This window comes from Ylistrum balloti, unplaced genomic scaffold (assembly GCF_031769215.1).
Source record: "Ylistrum balloti isolate Yb309-2 unplaced genomic scaffold, AGI_CSIRO_Ybal_v1 Utg371312, whole genome shotgun sequence".
Lineage (NCBI taxonomy): Eukaryota > Metazoa > Mollusca > Bivalvia > Pectinida > Pectinidae > Ylistrum > Ylistrum balloti.
Window position 1 is genome coordinate 164,070 of NW_026782701.1, and position 16,759 is coordinate 180,828.

Genomic DNA, 16,759 nt, shown 5'->3' on the forward strand with positions numbered 1-16,759 from the left:
TCGCACATCGCTTTGAGCTAACGGGTAGTAACAAAACAACGCAAAAAAGCTTGTCGAAGGCATTCGTTAAGCATACAGCGCTTTACCAACACGCAAGTAAGCACTGGGGTATAGCTGAGTGATAGCTGACCGCCCGTCTCATATAAAGGTATCAGGGAAGTCAGTCAGTAAACACCACAACGCACTTACGCCGAACCAGTTGTGTTCGCTGATGAGAGAGAGCAAACCCTTGGCCACTAATGATTATTGTAGAGTCTAATTTTGGCATGGCTACAGAAACAATCGCCGCAAATTCGATAACGTTTCGCAGTGGTTTCCTTGTGATATCACGGAACGTCGGAGCCCCCTATGTAATGTAGGCGTTTTAACTTATAGTGACTGCCGTAAATGCCTTGTATGAACACAACGAGTTTCCACGTGTACTGAACAGCCAGGTGTACATTACCTAACAGTGAAATAAGCATTTGCGTCATCGCTATCACGACATAAACAGCTCCTTTTCATTTTATTGAAAGTAGGATTTATATGAAAGCTATGTGATTTTGTTAAGATGAATTGCAAAATGCATTGAAATCGCATCTGGACAGGAGATGAAATATGTGTTTTTATTTACTATTGAGGATATTAACTAATGTGTAGATCCGGACACGGCGCAATGCTCCGGATACACCTGCATATCCTTCGGATACTGTTGTTTCTGCTGTTTTCCTCAACAGTGGGTACGTATGTTTTATGTTTCTGTATAATGATACATATTTCATCATGCATTGTCTTAATATTTCAGATAAGATCGGTTGTCTTTGTATGAACTTTATTTACTTGAGATGCGTCAATGTGTCGAGACGATCTTGATAGATAATAAACACCTATAGCTGAGAGCAACAGTTAGTCTTATTTGCTGTTTTTACAGAAGTGTCTCTATTAAAATTATTGCTGGTATTTCGTCATTCTTTAGAAGAATTTACTCAACACAATGTACGTTTCTTCGTCTGTCTGTCTGTCTCTGTCTCTGTCTCTCTCTCTCTCTCTCTGTCTCTCTCTCTCTCTCTCTCTCTCTCTCTCTCTCTCTCTCTCTCTCTCTATCTCTCTCTCTCTCTCTCTCTCTCTCTCTCTCTCTCTCTCTCTCTCTATCTCTCTCTCTCTCTCTCTCTCTCTCTCTCTCTCTCTCTCTCTCTCTCTCTCTCTCTCTCTCTATCTCTCTCTCTCTCTCTCTCTTCCCCCCTCTCTCTCTCTGTTTAAGTACATCAAGTATATCATATAATTACATATTTTATATATACACGCATTTTACAAATCCCTGTTGCCAAATTCCTTGTGTACTGTGTTATTATTAAGTAGAAAACATTCCGTTTCATTAAAGTAAATGACAAAGTAGCAATTTATTGTTTAAATAAGGTAAACACGGCAGTCAAGTCCCTTTAGCTGATACATCATCACCATCTTCTTCTATTTTTCTTTTATTCAGGGCAAATGTTTTTTGTCGATTCTTCATTGTTCATCAAACTACAGATTAAGATTAAATTTGCTACCTTAAAATAATAGTGTATTATTGAAAATGACAATGAGAACTAATAAGATAATAAGTCCACAAAGATAGATAAATTTTACAACTTACCAAAAATACTTCTACTTTCATACATTCTAATCATAACCCACAATTACATTTGCCAAAAATGTTTAAGTTTATTGAAAAAAGTGTTACATAGTGCAATTTGATTCCTTTAGTATTAGAACGAAAGAAAACGGTGAAAGGGTACGCATGCGCAAATTAAGTGTCCTAATAAACACGTGTAAACAAGAGATAAAATGTCGACTTAATTGGATCATATGTTGGAAGCTTAATTCGGTCATATGTTGGAAGCTCAATTTAAGCGTTAATTGATGTTCTTAATTTCTCACGACTTCGAAAGAAATGAAAAGAAATCACAGTGGTAGATCTTAAAGAAAAACAATGTGTTTTACATACATTTCAAAACTAAAGTTGTCTTTGGATTTCATTTTGCAGCTGATTAAAGTAATAAAGCCTTTTACGATTCAGAACAGAGAATTGATGATGTGATATTTGAGCAGGTGCATGTCTCGTTATAAGGAAATTTATGTTTTCACAGCGCTTCTAATGGTTACCAACGGATCAGGACATGTTATTAACAAAAATAAAGTGAACGACATATTTTTTTTAACAATGTAGACTAGTTCATATATATATATGTATATATACAAAGTAGAATTAAATGAATAAATCAACCATCAGCATCATTATTTTTTCTATTTCTGTAAATCAATAGGATTAAACTTGACTCGTTGTATTATATACATGTTGTTACAAGTTTTAACCACATTTTTTCAAAACTGCAACACGTCATTATTATAAAACTATGTTCGGGTAATAGATATAGTAATATGAGTAAAAAAAAACAAAGGGAGGAAAAGTGAAATATAATATGTAAATAAATGTCGAAAATAGTTCGGTTATAGACTTCTTCTTAACGTGACATTTACCAGCTTCAGAAAAAACAAAACACTATGGTATGTGAATGATAAAATATATTTACATCAAGTTGTTGATGTAAAAGCAGAAAATTAATTGTTTACGTGATATTGGAAAGGAGATGATGAAGCCAAGCACAAGGACAGAAGTACAACGTGTGGTGATTCAATGTATGTTTATCACATAATTTCCATATTTATTAAAAACGAGTTCCATAACGAGAAAAAAGACAAATTGAAAACAAAAACAACAAAATTAGAGAAAAATGAGCCAGAAACACATTTCTGTAGAGTGAATGTCATCTGATCAATCTACGATATCATAGCAACAATATATATGTAAAACAATTCTATATTTTCACTATTCAGTTACAGCAATTAGCTGTCTATAAGTGTGTGGTAATAGCTAGGTTGTTATTTGTCAAATAATACCTAAACATAAAAAGGTATGTCATTTTTGTTCATTAAAGGTTATTTCACTGATTAGCAATGTTAACAAGGTTAACATCGAAATTTCATATCCCGTATCCCGTATGATGTTCATTCACGATAAGTCCGATGAATCATCGCCACATCAGGAATTTTCTGTCTTTATATAGGTGTGAAACAGATTCTATCAAGTTCGAATACCTGCTTAAGTACATTTAGGTGCAAAACTACACCTGCAACCTCCGAGGTTTCAATAATTCACACTCTTTACATCATTGACGAGTTCTAGAATATCGACCAGCAGTATGAATAGGATTAATTAATTATATGACTCCACATTTTTGAACTATACATTTGCAGTAAATTTCTTTTTTAACACCATTTCTCAATATTGTTTGCAGAACTTCTAATACAGATGACATTGAATCCTATCATACATTTTGTGGAATCGTTATGTGCAACTGGAAGCGGTAGTCGAGATAAAAGTGACATTAAAAAAGTAATAAGCAATAAGCTCTGATCATGTCTATGGAAATGTTTTCTGACAAAGTACGGCTATCGAGACATGGTGCTAATTACTGTGCTGGATTCCCTGTCACACGGTACAGCTAATCCCTAAACTAATGGGTTTGCAATGCTAATAGATACGAAAGATACCAGCCAGAACATGTTAGGTACGCTTTTCTTGAGGAATGGAGAAAAAAATTCAAAAGAAGAAAAGTGTTTGTCAGTAAAAAAGTAAGAAAAGTAAAAATAGTAAGAATGGAAAGACAATCCGGTAAATAAAGGGAATTAGGAAATTCCAGAAAATAGCATAACATATCCTTCCCTAAACAAACATCAAATTTACAAAAACGACCAAACCAAATGAAATTGATTTGGAAAGCTGATATGAAATGGGGTCAATCACTAGCAATGACTAAAATAAGATACCTTTCATTGACAGTACCTGAATGTTGATTTCTTTGATGCATGATACCGTCAACGACCCTCTAATTATTGCAAATAAATGGAAACCATGTTATAATTACAGTCGTTTTGTGTTCATGTCAGGAAGATAATTAAGCAATTCTAATAGGATTCGACATTGTATTTATGCCTTTATTGTTGATCTATGAATGAGATATTTTTTCTGCTACGTAAAAAAGAGAGCGTTTTGACACCATATTAGGTAAATGATAATTCTGCGTAATGACACTATAAAATGTACGTAATTGGTCTTACCAGTATGTGAACATAATCATAATCGAAAATCCAACTTTAATAAATGGAGACAAAATATTAACAACAGAAAGATAAACACGATGATTCTCAGAAATAATAAAGCGTTCCGGAAGGATAAGCGTCCTATGCTTCTTAGATGACACTCATATTGTAAATATTGGTCAATCTTAGTAAACATGTCACGTTTTCAAATGTGAACAAGGTATACAACAACAGAAACAACAAGCACGTATCGCACAACGAAAAAGTATATATCTCAATGAAATCACTATGAAAGCTATAACACTTCACCACTATTTTAAACAGCTTGCATCGTTTAAAACTTGCCTTTGAACATCGAATCAACTGTGATAAGAACATACCATAGCTTGTTTGCACTGATGTTGATATCCACAAACGGATAGTTCACTATTGGGAAACTAAAATCATAACGCTTGTCATAAAACTTAGTGGAAAGCTGTAAATGCTGGTTTCATTATAGGAAAATGTCGAAAGAAGCTGCTTATGAAGAAGATTCTGTCTTCCCTTGATTTCTAATTCTGGTCAGCTCATCCAATGGACGTGGTTAATAGATGTCTTATTATCTAAACACATACGTCATCAAACTATCTAAAAATTGAATTGACGGAGAAAGTCTGTGTGCCATGTTTGGTAAGCTCTTCAATAAATTCAACCACGTATGACAACTAAAGCTATTCGGCCAACAGAGGGACACAGTTAGTTTCCATAAATATGACAATAGTCTTTGAAAGATCTTACCACAAATATCGACGAAGTTGTGAACCAGAAACTCGATTATTTAAATGATATTGTCCTATGTAAATTTCTTATTTGATTTTTTCACGAAATACACTTCAGTAAAATTCTTGACCATACATTTGTATCGTCGTTCACCTTTCTTGGAAGAGGAAGCTCTCATGACTAAAGAATAAAGGCGTTTTTTCAATTAAGAATGGAGTATGGTGGTGTAAAGAGTTGCAAAATCAAATGTTCTTATGGAAGTTTTCAGAAGAGAAGGTTGAAGATTAATCGAAAGCTCTTTCGGGGTCTTTGAAACCATCTTTATATGATCCTGACTGAATGTAGGATATGAAACTGTAAAACAAGCGCTCCAGACAAATTTAGGCATTCGTTTGTGTCATTACAATTCAGTCTCAAGACTGATTTATTCTATTACGATGACTTATATTTGTTTACAGCTTACTTCAGCACCTATAAAGACACCTTATGGGGGAATTTCGCTTTAACCTGATCACATCCCAGAATGTCATTCTTTCTCCTAACACTATGTGTTTATATGATGAATGCAACGCTTTCACCACTATAGTGAAGAGGCTTAAAAAAGAAAACAAAACACATACTGTACCCTGCCATTAGGTTCGCCCGAATCAAATTCTGGACATCATTGATCATACGAGAACTGAACTGCATGCTCAATTAAGTGCCACAATCTAACCGGTACAGACCAATATCGACCGATAAATCGGCTTCATCTCAACTACGGATATTTATGGTTCATTGTCCGGTAAATGCCAATGATAAAAGCAATGGGAACTCTATGTTAAAAAATGCTTGAACTGATTATATTTGTTTATCTAATACAATGTCCTTCAACAGCGCCAATGATTATACTAATCCCTTTTAGTGATCTGTGATCATAGTTATTTGGAGTTATCTTCACGAGGGCAAATTTAATTCACATCAGGTCCCAGTTGTTCAAGGTTTGGATAGATTTAACAAGATTTAGCGAAACACTTAAAATTTTGGTAATATTTCACAGCTGAAATGTTGCATCTGGTTAAATAAATCTTTTTTGAATGCCTGTTTTCCTTGGGGAAATTCTTGTTTTTTTCCAACGGCAACAACTTTAAATTTTTCACCAAACATTGGCTGATACAAACCAAGCTTCGAAAAAATGGGATAAGATTGATAACTGTTTCATTTTGCTATTTTGTTATCTACCGATTCAATAGCCAATTGATCAATGTTTTACAACTTTAAAATTGAATTTGCCGTCAGCGTCTCTGTATATCAGCAATAGAATGCAATTGTAATGATAAGGCAACTGGTCCTGCTGTTTTCCAATGTCACAATGCTCTTGATTGCAACTGTTGTGCTTCGGCTGTTTGAATGACTTCTTTATCCCATCATTTGAGATGATGATTTTCCTTTAAAACCAGTTACATTAATCATATTGTGAAAAAAAGTTTTTAGTTTAAATACCAATTATATAACATTTTCTGAATATGATTATAATCAACATTATTGCTAGATGCCCTGCTGGTAAGCATGCCATAAACTCCTAGCTGGTTGCATTGGATTTTCCAGTCGGTCACTTGCAAGTATATCAATTATAATTACATTCAGTAAATACTTAATTGCTTTAAAAAATTCGTTGTTAAAGTGGCTGAAACGTTTTACAATAGGGAATGGTGATAAACATAATCTGCCCCTGCATGATAAAATTTAGTGAAATTTTTCTCAGTCACATCGAAACATGAAGATGATGCATTTGAGTTTCTTTGTGATGTTAATATTACTCACATGTATAAAACCTTGTGTCAGAGGCGACAATTCATTTATGTGTATTATTGTTGCAGTGTAATTACCCCCTAGACTTTTGAGCTCGTCAAAATATGTATGTTGAAAGTATTATATATATTGAAAGTATCTTATGAATCCACCGGTTGATGGCCCTAATGACTTTTTATGTGTTGACGGGCCATTATGACTGTAATAAAAAATAATAATTAATTCTCATGAATTGCATTACACGATATCGAACTGGATTTAAGCATTTTTAATTGATATACCATGGATTCGACACTGTGGCATCCGACGCGTATCGTTCCCTGTGTGCTCTTAGCACCGGATATTGTTATATTCCGTTGAACTACACCTATATCCCACTAGTGTATGTTTATAATTAAAGAACGTTTTAAGTAAGAGCCATGTGAATATGAGAACATTGCATTATCATCATTATTTTTTTCTGACATAGTTACAAATAAAAAGCAAACATCAGTGACGTTGTTATATACTAAAATCGGTTGTGTTTTCTATTTATCTCGATTAAGCATCGTATCTACTGTTGATGAACACATATACCAATTATTAAGCCGTCGTTAAATAAAATTGGAATCCTTTTCGGAGACTTAATCAAATTTGTTTCAATACATGGAACGTGAAAGAGGTTCCTTTCTTATCTCAAGGATAGCAGCAGACTGGAGCCAACACAGCATGCTGTGCGATGCAGTACCAAGTTAACGCCGTAACCGAATGACCTGTCTGTGTAGAAAGCCTTCTATCGTATCCATCAACGCAGTGATATAGCTTGTTTAACAACAATTTCTTGGCCTGATATATAGGTGTATAAACAACAATAAATATTGTTTGGCGTCGTTGTCAAGATTATGTGAAGCACTGGTTACCAATCGCATTAAGCATGGAATGACACAACACGTATCGTTATTCACTTAGTGGTCAATGAATTGGTCCGACACTGATTGCATCGAATCTGTCTTGAGGCAAGAAACAAATGTTCTGCACATACATAATTGTGAAAATGGAACTTTTAGATTGGCATCAACGAGAAAGATATGTTATATCTTAAAGACTACAATAAACGTGCAATTTGCATTTCGTTGAAAATTGCTTTTTGAATCAACACGGAAGATAATTTGAAATATTTATCTTTCTGTTCGTTTCTTATTTATCTAATGTTACTGTATACTTTGGCTCAAATATCACAGGATTGATAGGTTTTCTATAAGTGAGATGGTTTACCGTATGGCATCACGGCGAGTATTACATAACAGTAACAAAAGACAGATGGATGAAAAACAAATACCAATAAAAGGTTAATAATCTTAGCTAGGGACGGAAACTAATAGTGTTTTCACTTCCTTTCCACTTCATATATAGGCCAAAATAATGAAAACAATCCCTTTGTTGTCATTGTTTTAAGCGTCTTTGCATCTTCACATAAGGGCCAAGGGGAAGAAAGAGAGATTATGAAATTTAGGTTTGAACGAAACACTACATACAATACGTATTTTACAAGAACAATGGCGTTTACTCAGGTTGACAAGAGATATTCATATATACACTGGACATATTAATCTGTGGGTTATGGTAATACCTAGATGTTTCATACTAGACAGGATTGTATAATATTTACAACGTCCATTAGAGTCGTCCAAACACCATAATCTCATACAGTTTTTTTTCAGTTTTCATCACTTACACGCCCTCTTACGCATACTTCTTTCTGAAATTATTAGATGTTATTGTTTTCATCAAGAATAATTAACACTTCATAACTTCATATATTTATATATACATACAATCTAGCGATATCAGTTATTATTCTATTTATGACATCAACTTACTTAACATGCATGAGGCGCACTCACCTTTCAAACTCATATTGACAACCGACTTTGTAACAATATAGGTTGACCGAATTATCTGTGTCATCTTAGACATTATATGCATGGACATTGTACTGAACATATAGCTTCACACCACAAAGATGTGATGGACATCTAAGGTTTCGTGTAATTAGCAAGTCGACGAGACCGTCTGAGCATTTCTTAGGGTCGTTATATTAGTTGCTCACAATGTATAAATCTAAAATACTAGAAGTTTGTCATAGAAATCAGGGATGAACGAATACAAATTATCCTTTTCGGATGCTTGACACGCAATGTTGTCTTGAAAACCTCATATAAAGAGATTTTAAACTCGAAATTCGGGAAATGAACCTCGAAAAGTATCTTACCCAGCGGAAATGACGAAAGGTCACGTGACCTCACTGGCAAAAACATGCAATACTGTCCTTACATATTATCGACCAATCTCCTTTTCTTGTCAGCTATAAAGATAATAGTAACCACACCAGTATGTTTGTATTTGCCGTAGCGTGTACCAAACAGCAAATGATGGTTGTTAAAATTAATTATTCGGGAAAATTATTAACTTTATCATCATTAATAAGTGTGTTTTTATCTCGTCAAATCAAAATCACGCTGTCATTAATGAAAGTGTATCATCTTATTCGGTTGTTACAATAGGACATTAACTGTTTATATTTACTCATTACTGTGTTGTCATCTATTACATAAACAGTTAAATATGGACTTCGGGTACGTGCCCGTTCCCAAAGCACTGTTAACGGTAAAACCACTAACTACAAAATATTATGCCCACATTTATAACGTTGTTCCTTTTTTATTTGTGTGTTTTTTTTTTATATCCTTACATATAGGTACATATATATTTAAATTGTATTTGTTTCAATTTTAGACTTCCCCGTTAAAGTACCGCTTTTATCAGATATTCAGGGAGCAATATGCTTCTTTTGATGCATACAATGGAGAGTAGATTATTATCATAATATAATTTGAGTTAAAAGTAAACATCGCCATAAGAAATAAAAAAGCATGCATTAGTTTGTTCCAACCGATCATTAACTTTGTCTTAGCTTATCAAAACACTCCTCAACCACTAATGACGTAGAAGATCCGCTTTAATTGTTTCTCTGTGGAAATTATCTGTCTAAATTGTAATTTACACTGATTCGTGGTGTACATACCCAAAATTCGTCATGTCTGTCCGTCAATTATACAGGTACAAAGTTTATTGGTCTCTAAATTAGATCGAAAAAACAATGAACATCGGGGAGAGTTATCGACAAGAGATCATTACGAGAGACTCATCTAAAGTTGTCAGTGCGTTTCTTTCAAAATGGAGATTGGGATCCATGTATCTTTCTCTTTAAAAAATATCCAGTAAAGTTAGGAGACAATACCACGTGACATGATTTAAGTTGTGATGTTATAACTGAAGTTGATCGCGGGATTGAAAACATCACTTACAGTAACGATTAGACACTTGAAACAGAGAAAGGTAAATCAGAACATGTCATAGAGATTATTATCGTCGTAATTTCCACTTCTCATTTCAATGACACATTCTAACATGTCGTTATAATAAATATCTGTAATGATTATGCCTCAGCCGGAAAGAGGACCGCCATTTCTGGGCTCTCGTCAGAATTCATGAGTACATCGGGATTGGATTATGAAATTATCCGATAAAATAATGCGTGACATCACCATTATTTTTTACTTCATAATATTTCACGATAACGATACAGTTTCCAAGGAAATTGTAATGACAGTGACAAGCTATGTTCTTATCTTTTAAATTAAATCTGTTTATCTGAGCTCAACATATAATGTGAAGTAAGCGGGGACTGTTGGCTGGATCAATCACTAACGATTGTTCTTCCTTTTCTGTATGCTCCTTACTTCCTACTTTGTTCTTCTAAAGTTTATAACACACCTATTATATATAATGTACTTAATATATAATATGTAGTTATCATGATAACACATGTAACAGATTGCTGATTTTGATGAGTAGTGATGTTTACAAATCATCATTTCTGCATGCTTCAAAATGTTCCTTCTAAATGTACTTAACGGTGTTTGTTTCTATGCTGTGTCGACTATGTTGTTGTAAATATTTTATATCCTTGTTTACTGGCGATAGTTACGTCATTCCCTTGGTTTTATTACCATCATAGAATGTATACCATGTATAGTGCTTATTTGATTGGCATTGCGCATTCGTCTGAGAAAGGTGACCGTGTAATGATCGAAATGCCATGCAAGAAATGTCTTCCATGTTGAGAGCTTTGAGAGATAAACACGAAAAATGGATGATATTTGTATTTGGAGGATAAGATAATAGTTACTGGATTGTGCGAGGAAAGTTGAAAACAAGTAACGAAATCCGTTATGTTTCAGCAACATTAAGCTTCCTTTGGTTATCCCGATGTAATAGCCCCTTACGTGTGAAGGAATAGCATGCACCAATTAAGGCCTCCCGCATCTTATTACAATATCAGAACATTTGCTAATTATAAAGTAGAGGCACGTGTTTCTAATATCGTTTGAGACTATATTCATTTTGGTAATTTTTCGAAAAAGTGTCGATAACGGGCAAAAATGTTTCCGGTGGTAATTGAAACAATTCTTTTGCTTCCTGAAATATGTTACTATTCTCCAGTTCACAGCTTACCATTCATATGCTGCGAGCCTCTGTTGTTCTGTCGATACGTTATCGTACAGTGCTTAACAACGCCATATGGAATGGAAATGACGGATCGTCTTTTGTTTATTTGTATTATAGATGTACCTGATTCACATTTAAAATCACTACATGACTTTCTCGGATTGACCGAATTCAAATGTCGGAGTATTCTCCTTGTACTTTTTATGTATCTGTGTGTGTGTCGCATCAAGATTTATCAGGATTTGTTTGGATACGACGTTACTTGAAGATGATCTTTGAGACAAAAAGAAACAGACATGTATGTTTTCCTTCCACAAGAAACAACAATATTGACACGGCGAAATGCACTTATTTTACCATCGTTTGTTTGGACTTACAAACGACGATTTTTGGTAGACGCAATGCACTTATAAAACAGTTCTGTGTTACCGTCTCATCACAAATAGCAGCAATGATTAAACAACGTCATACAGAAACACCATCATTAGCTCATGTATTGGACAAATTTTAAAAAGGGACACATGTTCGTAAGGTAATTTGAAATCTAAGAGTAAAAACGTGGATATCGATTGTAAGTTATCACGAGAAAGTGCCTTTAGATGAAATTCCGTAAAGAAGCATCTTCCTATTTCTGCCGAAATTATGGCTGACTTTCGAGTAATCAAATTTGGGTAACATATCTATTGACACTTCAATATTGATCAACAAGGATATATGGCGTTAATAAACTACTAATTATATTCCCTTTCTTTTTAATGTTTTTGTACTACGTAATTAATAATGAAACAAAACACAGCCATGCTGTCTAATTGCTGTTTTCGACGGGAGAGACACGCAGTCAGAGAACAGCGTGAACGTTATACACACGCTTGGTTCCCCAACTATCCGCATATTAGTCTGATTATTATGCGGATAGCTGGGAGGAACGTACCGGAATAACATACATTAATATGGTATTACATTTGCTGTGTTCGTTAACGTGTGTAATGTCGATTGGTTGGAGGACGGTTTGGTGTGTGGTTAAGTTCTTTGGTTTGTTGGTTTAATTTTGTTACAGGATTTTTTTCATCGTAGCTCTTGCAATATCCAAGCTTTGTTGATGATGATATACTTGTAAATGTTATATCAGATAGCTATGACAGCCTAGAACTGTGAAGTGTATTCCGGAACATATATACGAGGATAAGTAGCGGAAGACCGTGTAATATCAAATATCTTATCACTCGTTGTTCAATAATCCGATTTTGTCCAGTAATGAAAACGTCGTTATCAAATAACCATTGTTAACGATCTATGTTCTTAAGTGTCTTAACTGTTTTATATAAAGCGATGAATTACTTGCCTTTGATTTAATCCGTAATCGTCAGCTCCATTCATTCCAAAGTCGTATGCACCTAAGGAAACTAATGAAGGAATCAATAATCTTTGTAAGCTATGATAGGGCCACTGTGTCCTTGCTTAAGTCCCGGTGGTTGCACACTGACTCACTAACGACATATCGCCCCCGCTACCAATTTGTAAATGATTGTTTATCATTGAAAAATCAAATGACATAGAGTTAGTGTATTGATTATCTATAATTCTAGTGTGATGACAATATTGCGCTTGGATATAACTCGAGTTATTTAGCATCGTGAAAGGAATGATTTAGTCAGTAAACTAAAATTAAAATCGGTCGTATATAATTTTATTGAATTAAAGTAAACTGTACCTTTGTGTCATTTCGACATAATGCTACTGATTGCTCTTGGTTAATAAACCAACCATCGTCTTAAACCTTAGAAACAAATTAAGTTGTCAGATTAAAGAGGTCCCTCAATGATTTAAGAATTCATTGATTTATTTATGTTCATAACCTCCCCTATTCTGCCGGAAAAAAGATAGATAAGGTAACATGTCAGATATAAGGTAGGTTATCTCAAAAGATTTGCTCTAGATACCAAGATATTGATGACAACAACCCTTTCTGGACATCAGGTCTGGGACAGGAGAAATTCTTGTTCAGATTCAATGTTAGAGAAAGAGTCAGTCCTTGTACCGATATTAGGGTAGTGTCCGGATAAGTTTTTGTCTGGATATTATGAAGCAAGTTCAGATATAAGGTCATTGACATGAATACAATACATGCCAAGATATCAGGTCAGTGGTAGGATCATTCTTGTCCAGATATCAGAATAGTGACATAATAAATACTTGTACAAATATCAGGTTAGTGACATGACGAATACTTGTACATATACCAGGTCAGTGACATGAAGAATACTTGTACAGAAATCTGGTCAGTGACATGATGAATTCTTCTATAGAAATCAGGTCATTGAAATGATGAGTCCTTCTATAGAAATCAGGTCAGTGACATGATGAATTCTTCTATAGAAATCAGGTCAGTGACATGATGGATTCTTCTATAGAAATCAGGTCAGTGACATGATGGATTCTTCTATAGAAATCAGGTCAGTGACATGATGAATCCTTCTATAGAAATCAGGTCAGTGACATGATGAGTCCTTGTACATATATCAGGTCAGTGACATAATGAGTCCTTGTACATATATCAGGTCAGTAACATGATGAGTCGTACATATATCAGGTCAGTGACATAATGAGTCCTTGTACATATATCAGGTCAGTGACATGATGAGTCCTTGTACAGATATCAGGTTAGTGACATGATTGATCATTGTACAGATATCAGGTTTTTGACAGAATTAATCGGTTAGTGACTGGATTAAACTTATCTAGAACATAGATCGGTGACGGTAAATGTCCTTCTCAAGATAAAACATTAATTCTTCTTTATAATAATTCAATAGGAAACATCAGTACTGGTATTTCGATAGATAAAAGATTAATTCTTCTTTATAATAATTCAATAGGAAACATCAATACTGGTATTTCGATAAAGAAATTTTCTAATCATTGGATTTCAACCAATCCCAGGTTTAATTTGCAATCGTGAAAGCAATTTCAGTTCTCTGAAGACCAACATCTGCTGCTTTAAAATAATGACTCATGCTCAAGTATTATGAAGAATTTTTGTCTTTCAAGAACTAGGTTTAGTCTATATATAAAGATCTTTTACAACACAATATCCTTGAAGTGTATCTTCACCGATATGACTTACCGAATCGGAGTTGTCTTCTAAATCCTGAAAGCCATATATTGCTTATTCATGGTTCCCATATTGTCAATTCTGCATCGATATTGCTTCATTTTGTCGGCATCACCATGTTGATGTGTATCGAGTTTGTAGTCATTACCATTCCGTAGGCGGAATGTTTCCGTTCATCCTGAATTTATTTGCCTTATTATAGCTAGCGTTTATGTGGATATTCTTGATAACATCAGCACTTCATAAACACACAGTTGTAGGTCGTAAAATTGATGTTCATTCTTAGCGATTCTCTCGTTTAAATGTTTGTCTACAGAACTATAATAATGCAAATGTGTCGTTTCAAGATCATCTATTATAAGGAAATTGTTCTGGTCCATACATCGAGACCTACACAATCGCACAGATTTCATGGAATCCAATTCGTTCATAAAGGTTAATGTCATATTGGTTTACATGCTTGTGCACAGTCAACAACGAAAATAACAATGTCTTATAATAAACTGAAATTCGTTGAAATGAAGGAAACAAAATCTAAAGTACGATATACACGGAGCATATTGACAGCATGAATACATGGAAAAAAAGACTGGATGTTCTAGAAGAGTAAGCGGCGACGACACCAGCCATGTTAATATTGGACAATATATATAGTGTGTTTTATAAATTCACTACCAGTAGAGCAAGCTTCAAACATGTCCAACTTTACTGAACACATAAAACACAAGGCAATCGATTATTTCCTAAATGAGTTAATTTTCAGACTACCTTGATGCCGTCCTGAAATCTGTGTGCTGTGAGTTTATCATCCAACAGCCGTCATCGAATACCGTGATATTTGGAACAAACCCTTGAATATCGAACCATCACCATAGCTTGGAAAATCTACGAGGGCATTTCATCAAGGAGGGAAAATGTCGTGTATTTTTTCTTTAATCTGTGAATACCACATTAATGGTGGATTCCATGAAAGAATGTGATTGAGGGTAGGTGAAACAAAAACATGCAGGCCCTGATTCACTTAGTCGATCGAATTCATAGTCAATTATTTAACAGGAATGGGAAGCTTAGAATCTTGACTGATAGCAACACATCAATTTATTTCTCTTGATCTCTGTATTAAGAACACACTAAATGATTTGCATCAAAATATTCTGTAAATTAATGTGATCAGCAGATAGAAAACTATCATTAAAGTATTTATTATCAAATAGTATTACAGTTTCGTTGTTGACAAGACAATGCTCGATAACCAAGGAAATCCTATTTACACATTTACCAACATTTCCATAGGCGAAATACTGACCAAATGCCCTAAGTGTTGCAATCTTTCAAAGTATTTTATGCCGGTTTCGTTGCTTGCTCGGACTGTTGTGGAACAAAACCTTATCTCGACGTTTCAATATCAACGTTAGCACTATCGAATTATTTGCTGGGCTCCTAAGTATTCCTGGTGGTTTTGATGTCATAAATCATGTTTTCTTACGGGAATGTGACACCTCTTACAATGAACTAATGAACAAGATTTATACGCCGAATAACGTGGAGGAATAGATAAGTTTATTTCCATCGCTTTTAAAGTGTCTCTGTAAATCTTTCCTTTGTTGATAGATCACCATCCTTTTAGCGCTTCCTAATTTGAATCATGATTTCGTTTATATGTTGTTTTGACATTGCTGATGTTCTTGCTCTCTACCTTTTGTCAACGACTGACATGTTTTTAGTTTCAATTTTTGAAGGATCAATACATAGTCAACTAACAGAGGTGAAGATCAAAATCAAAATTAGAATTCGAGTTTTTGGAATACTGTTACGGGATCGCACAACGTTATACGATGTATGTGAGCGCTATTTAGTCATAACTACCCGAGTTTTCCGTTTAATTTGCAATCCGTAATGTTATTTAACCATTTTTACCAAACCGTACGATACTGTGTAGTGCGTTTGTGCGCCCGAAATAGTGACGCCATTACATGTTCGAGATAAAATAGTGATATATCATAGATCCATAGCCTTTGATATCGCAAATAGGTAAAACCTTGCTGATGGCAAGGGTGAAGTTTAACGACTCAGTTTACAATGGAATACTTACCGAAAAAATATGAATTTTTATGAATCATAAGGTTTACATGTTAACATGTATTACTTTTCTCCAAACTTGCTTGCTAGTAGTCAACACTTAGGCCCCTAGCATCACTGACGAATAGTCAGATAATGATTCCACCTGCATCATTTGAAGACAGCAATGACATTATGTTAACTCTGGCCTTGTATTCCATACGGGTTTCATAAATATGGCTTTTCTCCTGAAGTGCCTGTTTTTTGCAGACAACGGAAACGGCACGATGTTTCTGCTACGACAGTTACTGTAAAATATACATTTTCGTGGGAATTAAAGTGCGTGTGTTTTCAAAGTAAGTCAAC

At 34.5% G+C, this 16,759-nt stretch overlaps 1 protein-coding gene across 1 annotated transcript in view; it reads left to right on the forward strand.

Moving 5' to 3' along the window:
- Positions 1-631: 631 nt before the first annotated feature.
- Positions 632-16,759, forward strand: part of LOC132561950 (uncharacterized) — a 49,255-nt gene continuing 33,127 nt past the window's right edge. The window contains exon 1 of the mRNA XM_060226669.1: positions 632-719. Within this exon, the coding sequence (XP_060082652.1) occupies positions 632-719 (88 nt within the window). The remainder of the gene's footprint in view (positions 720-16,759) is intronic.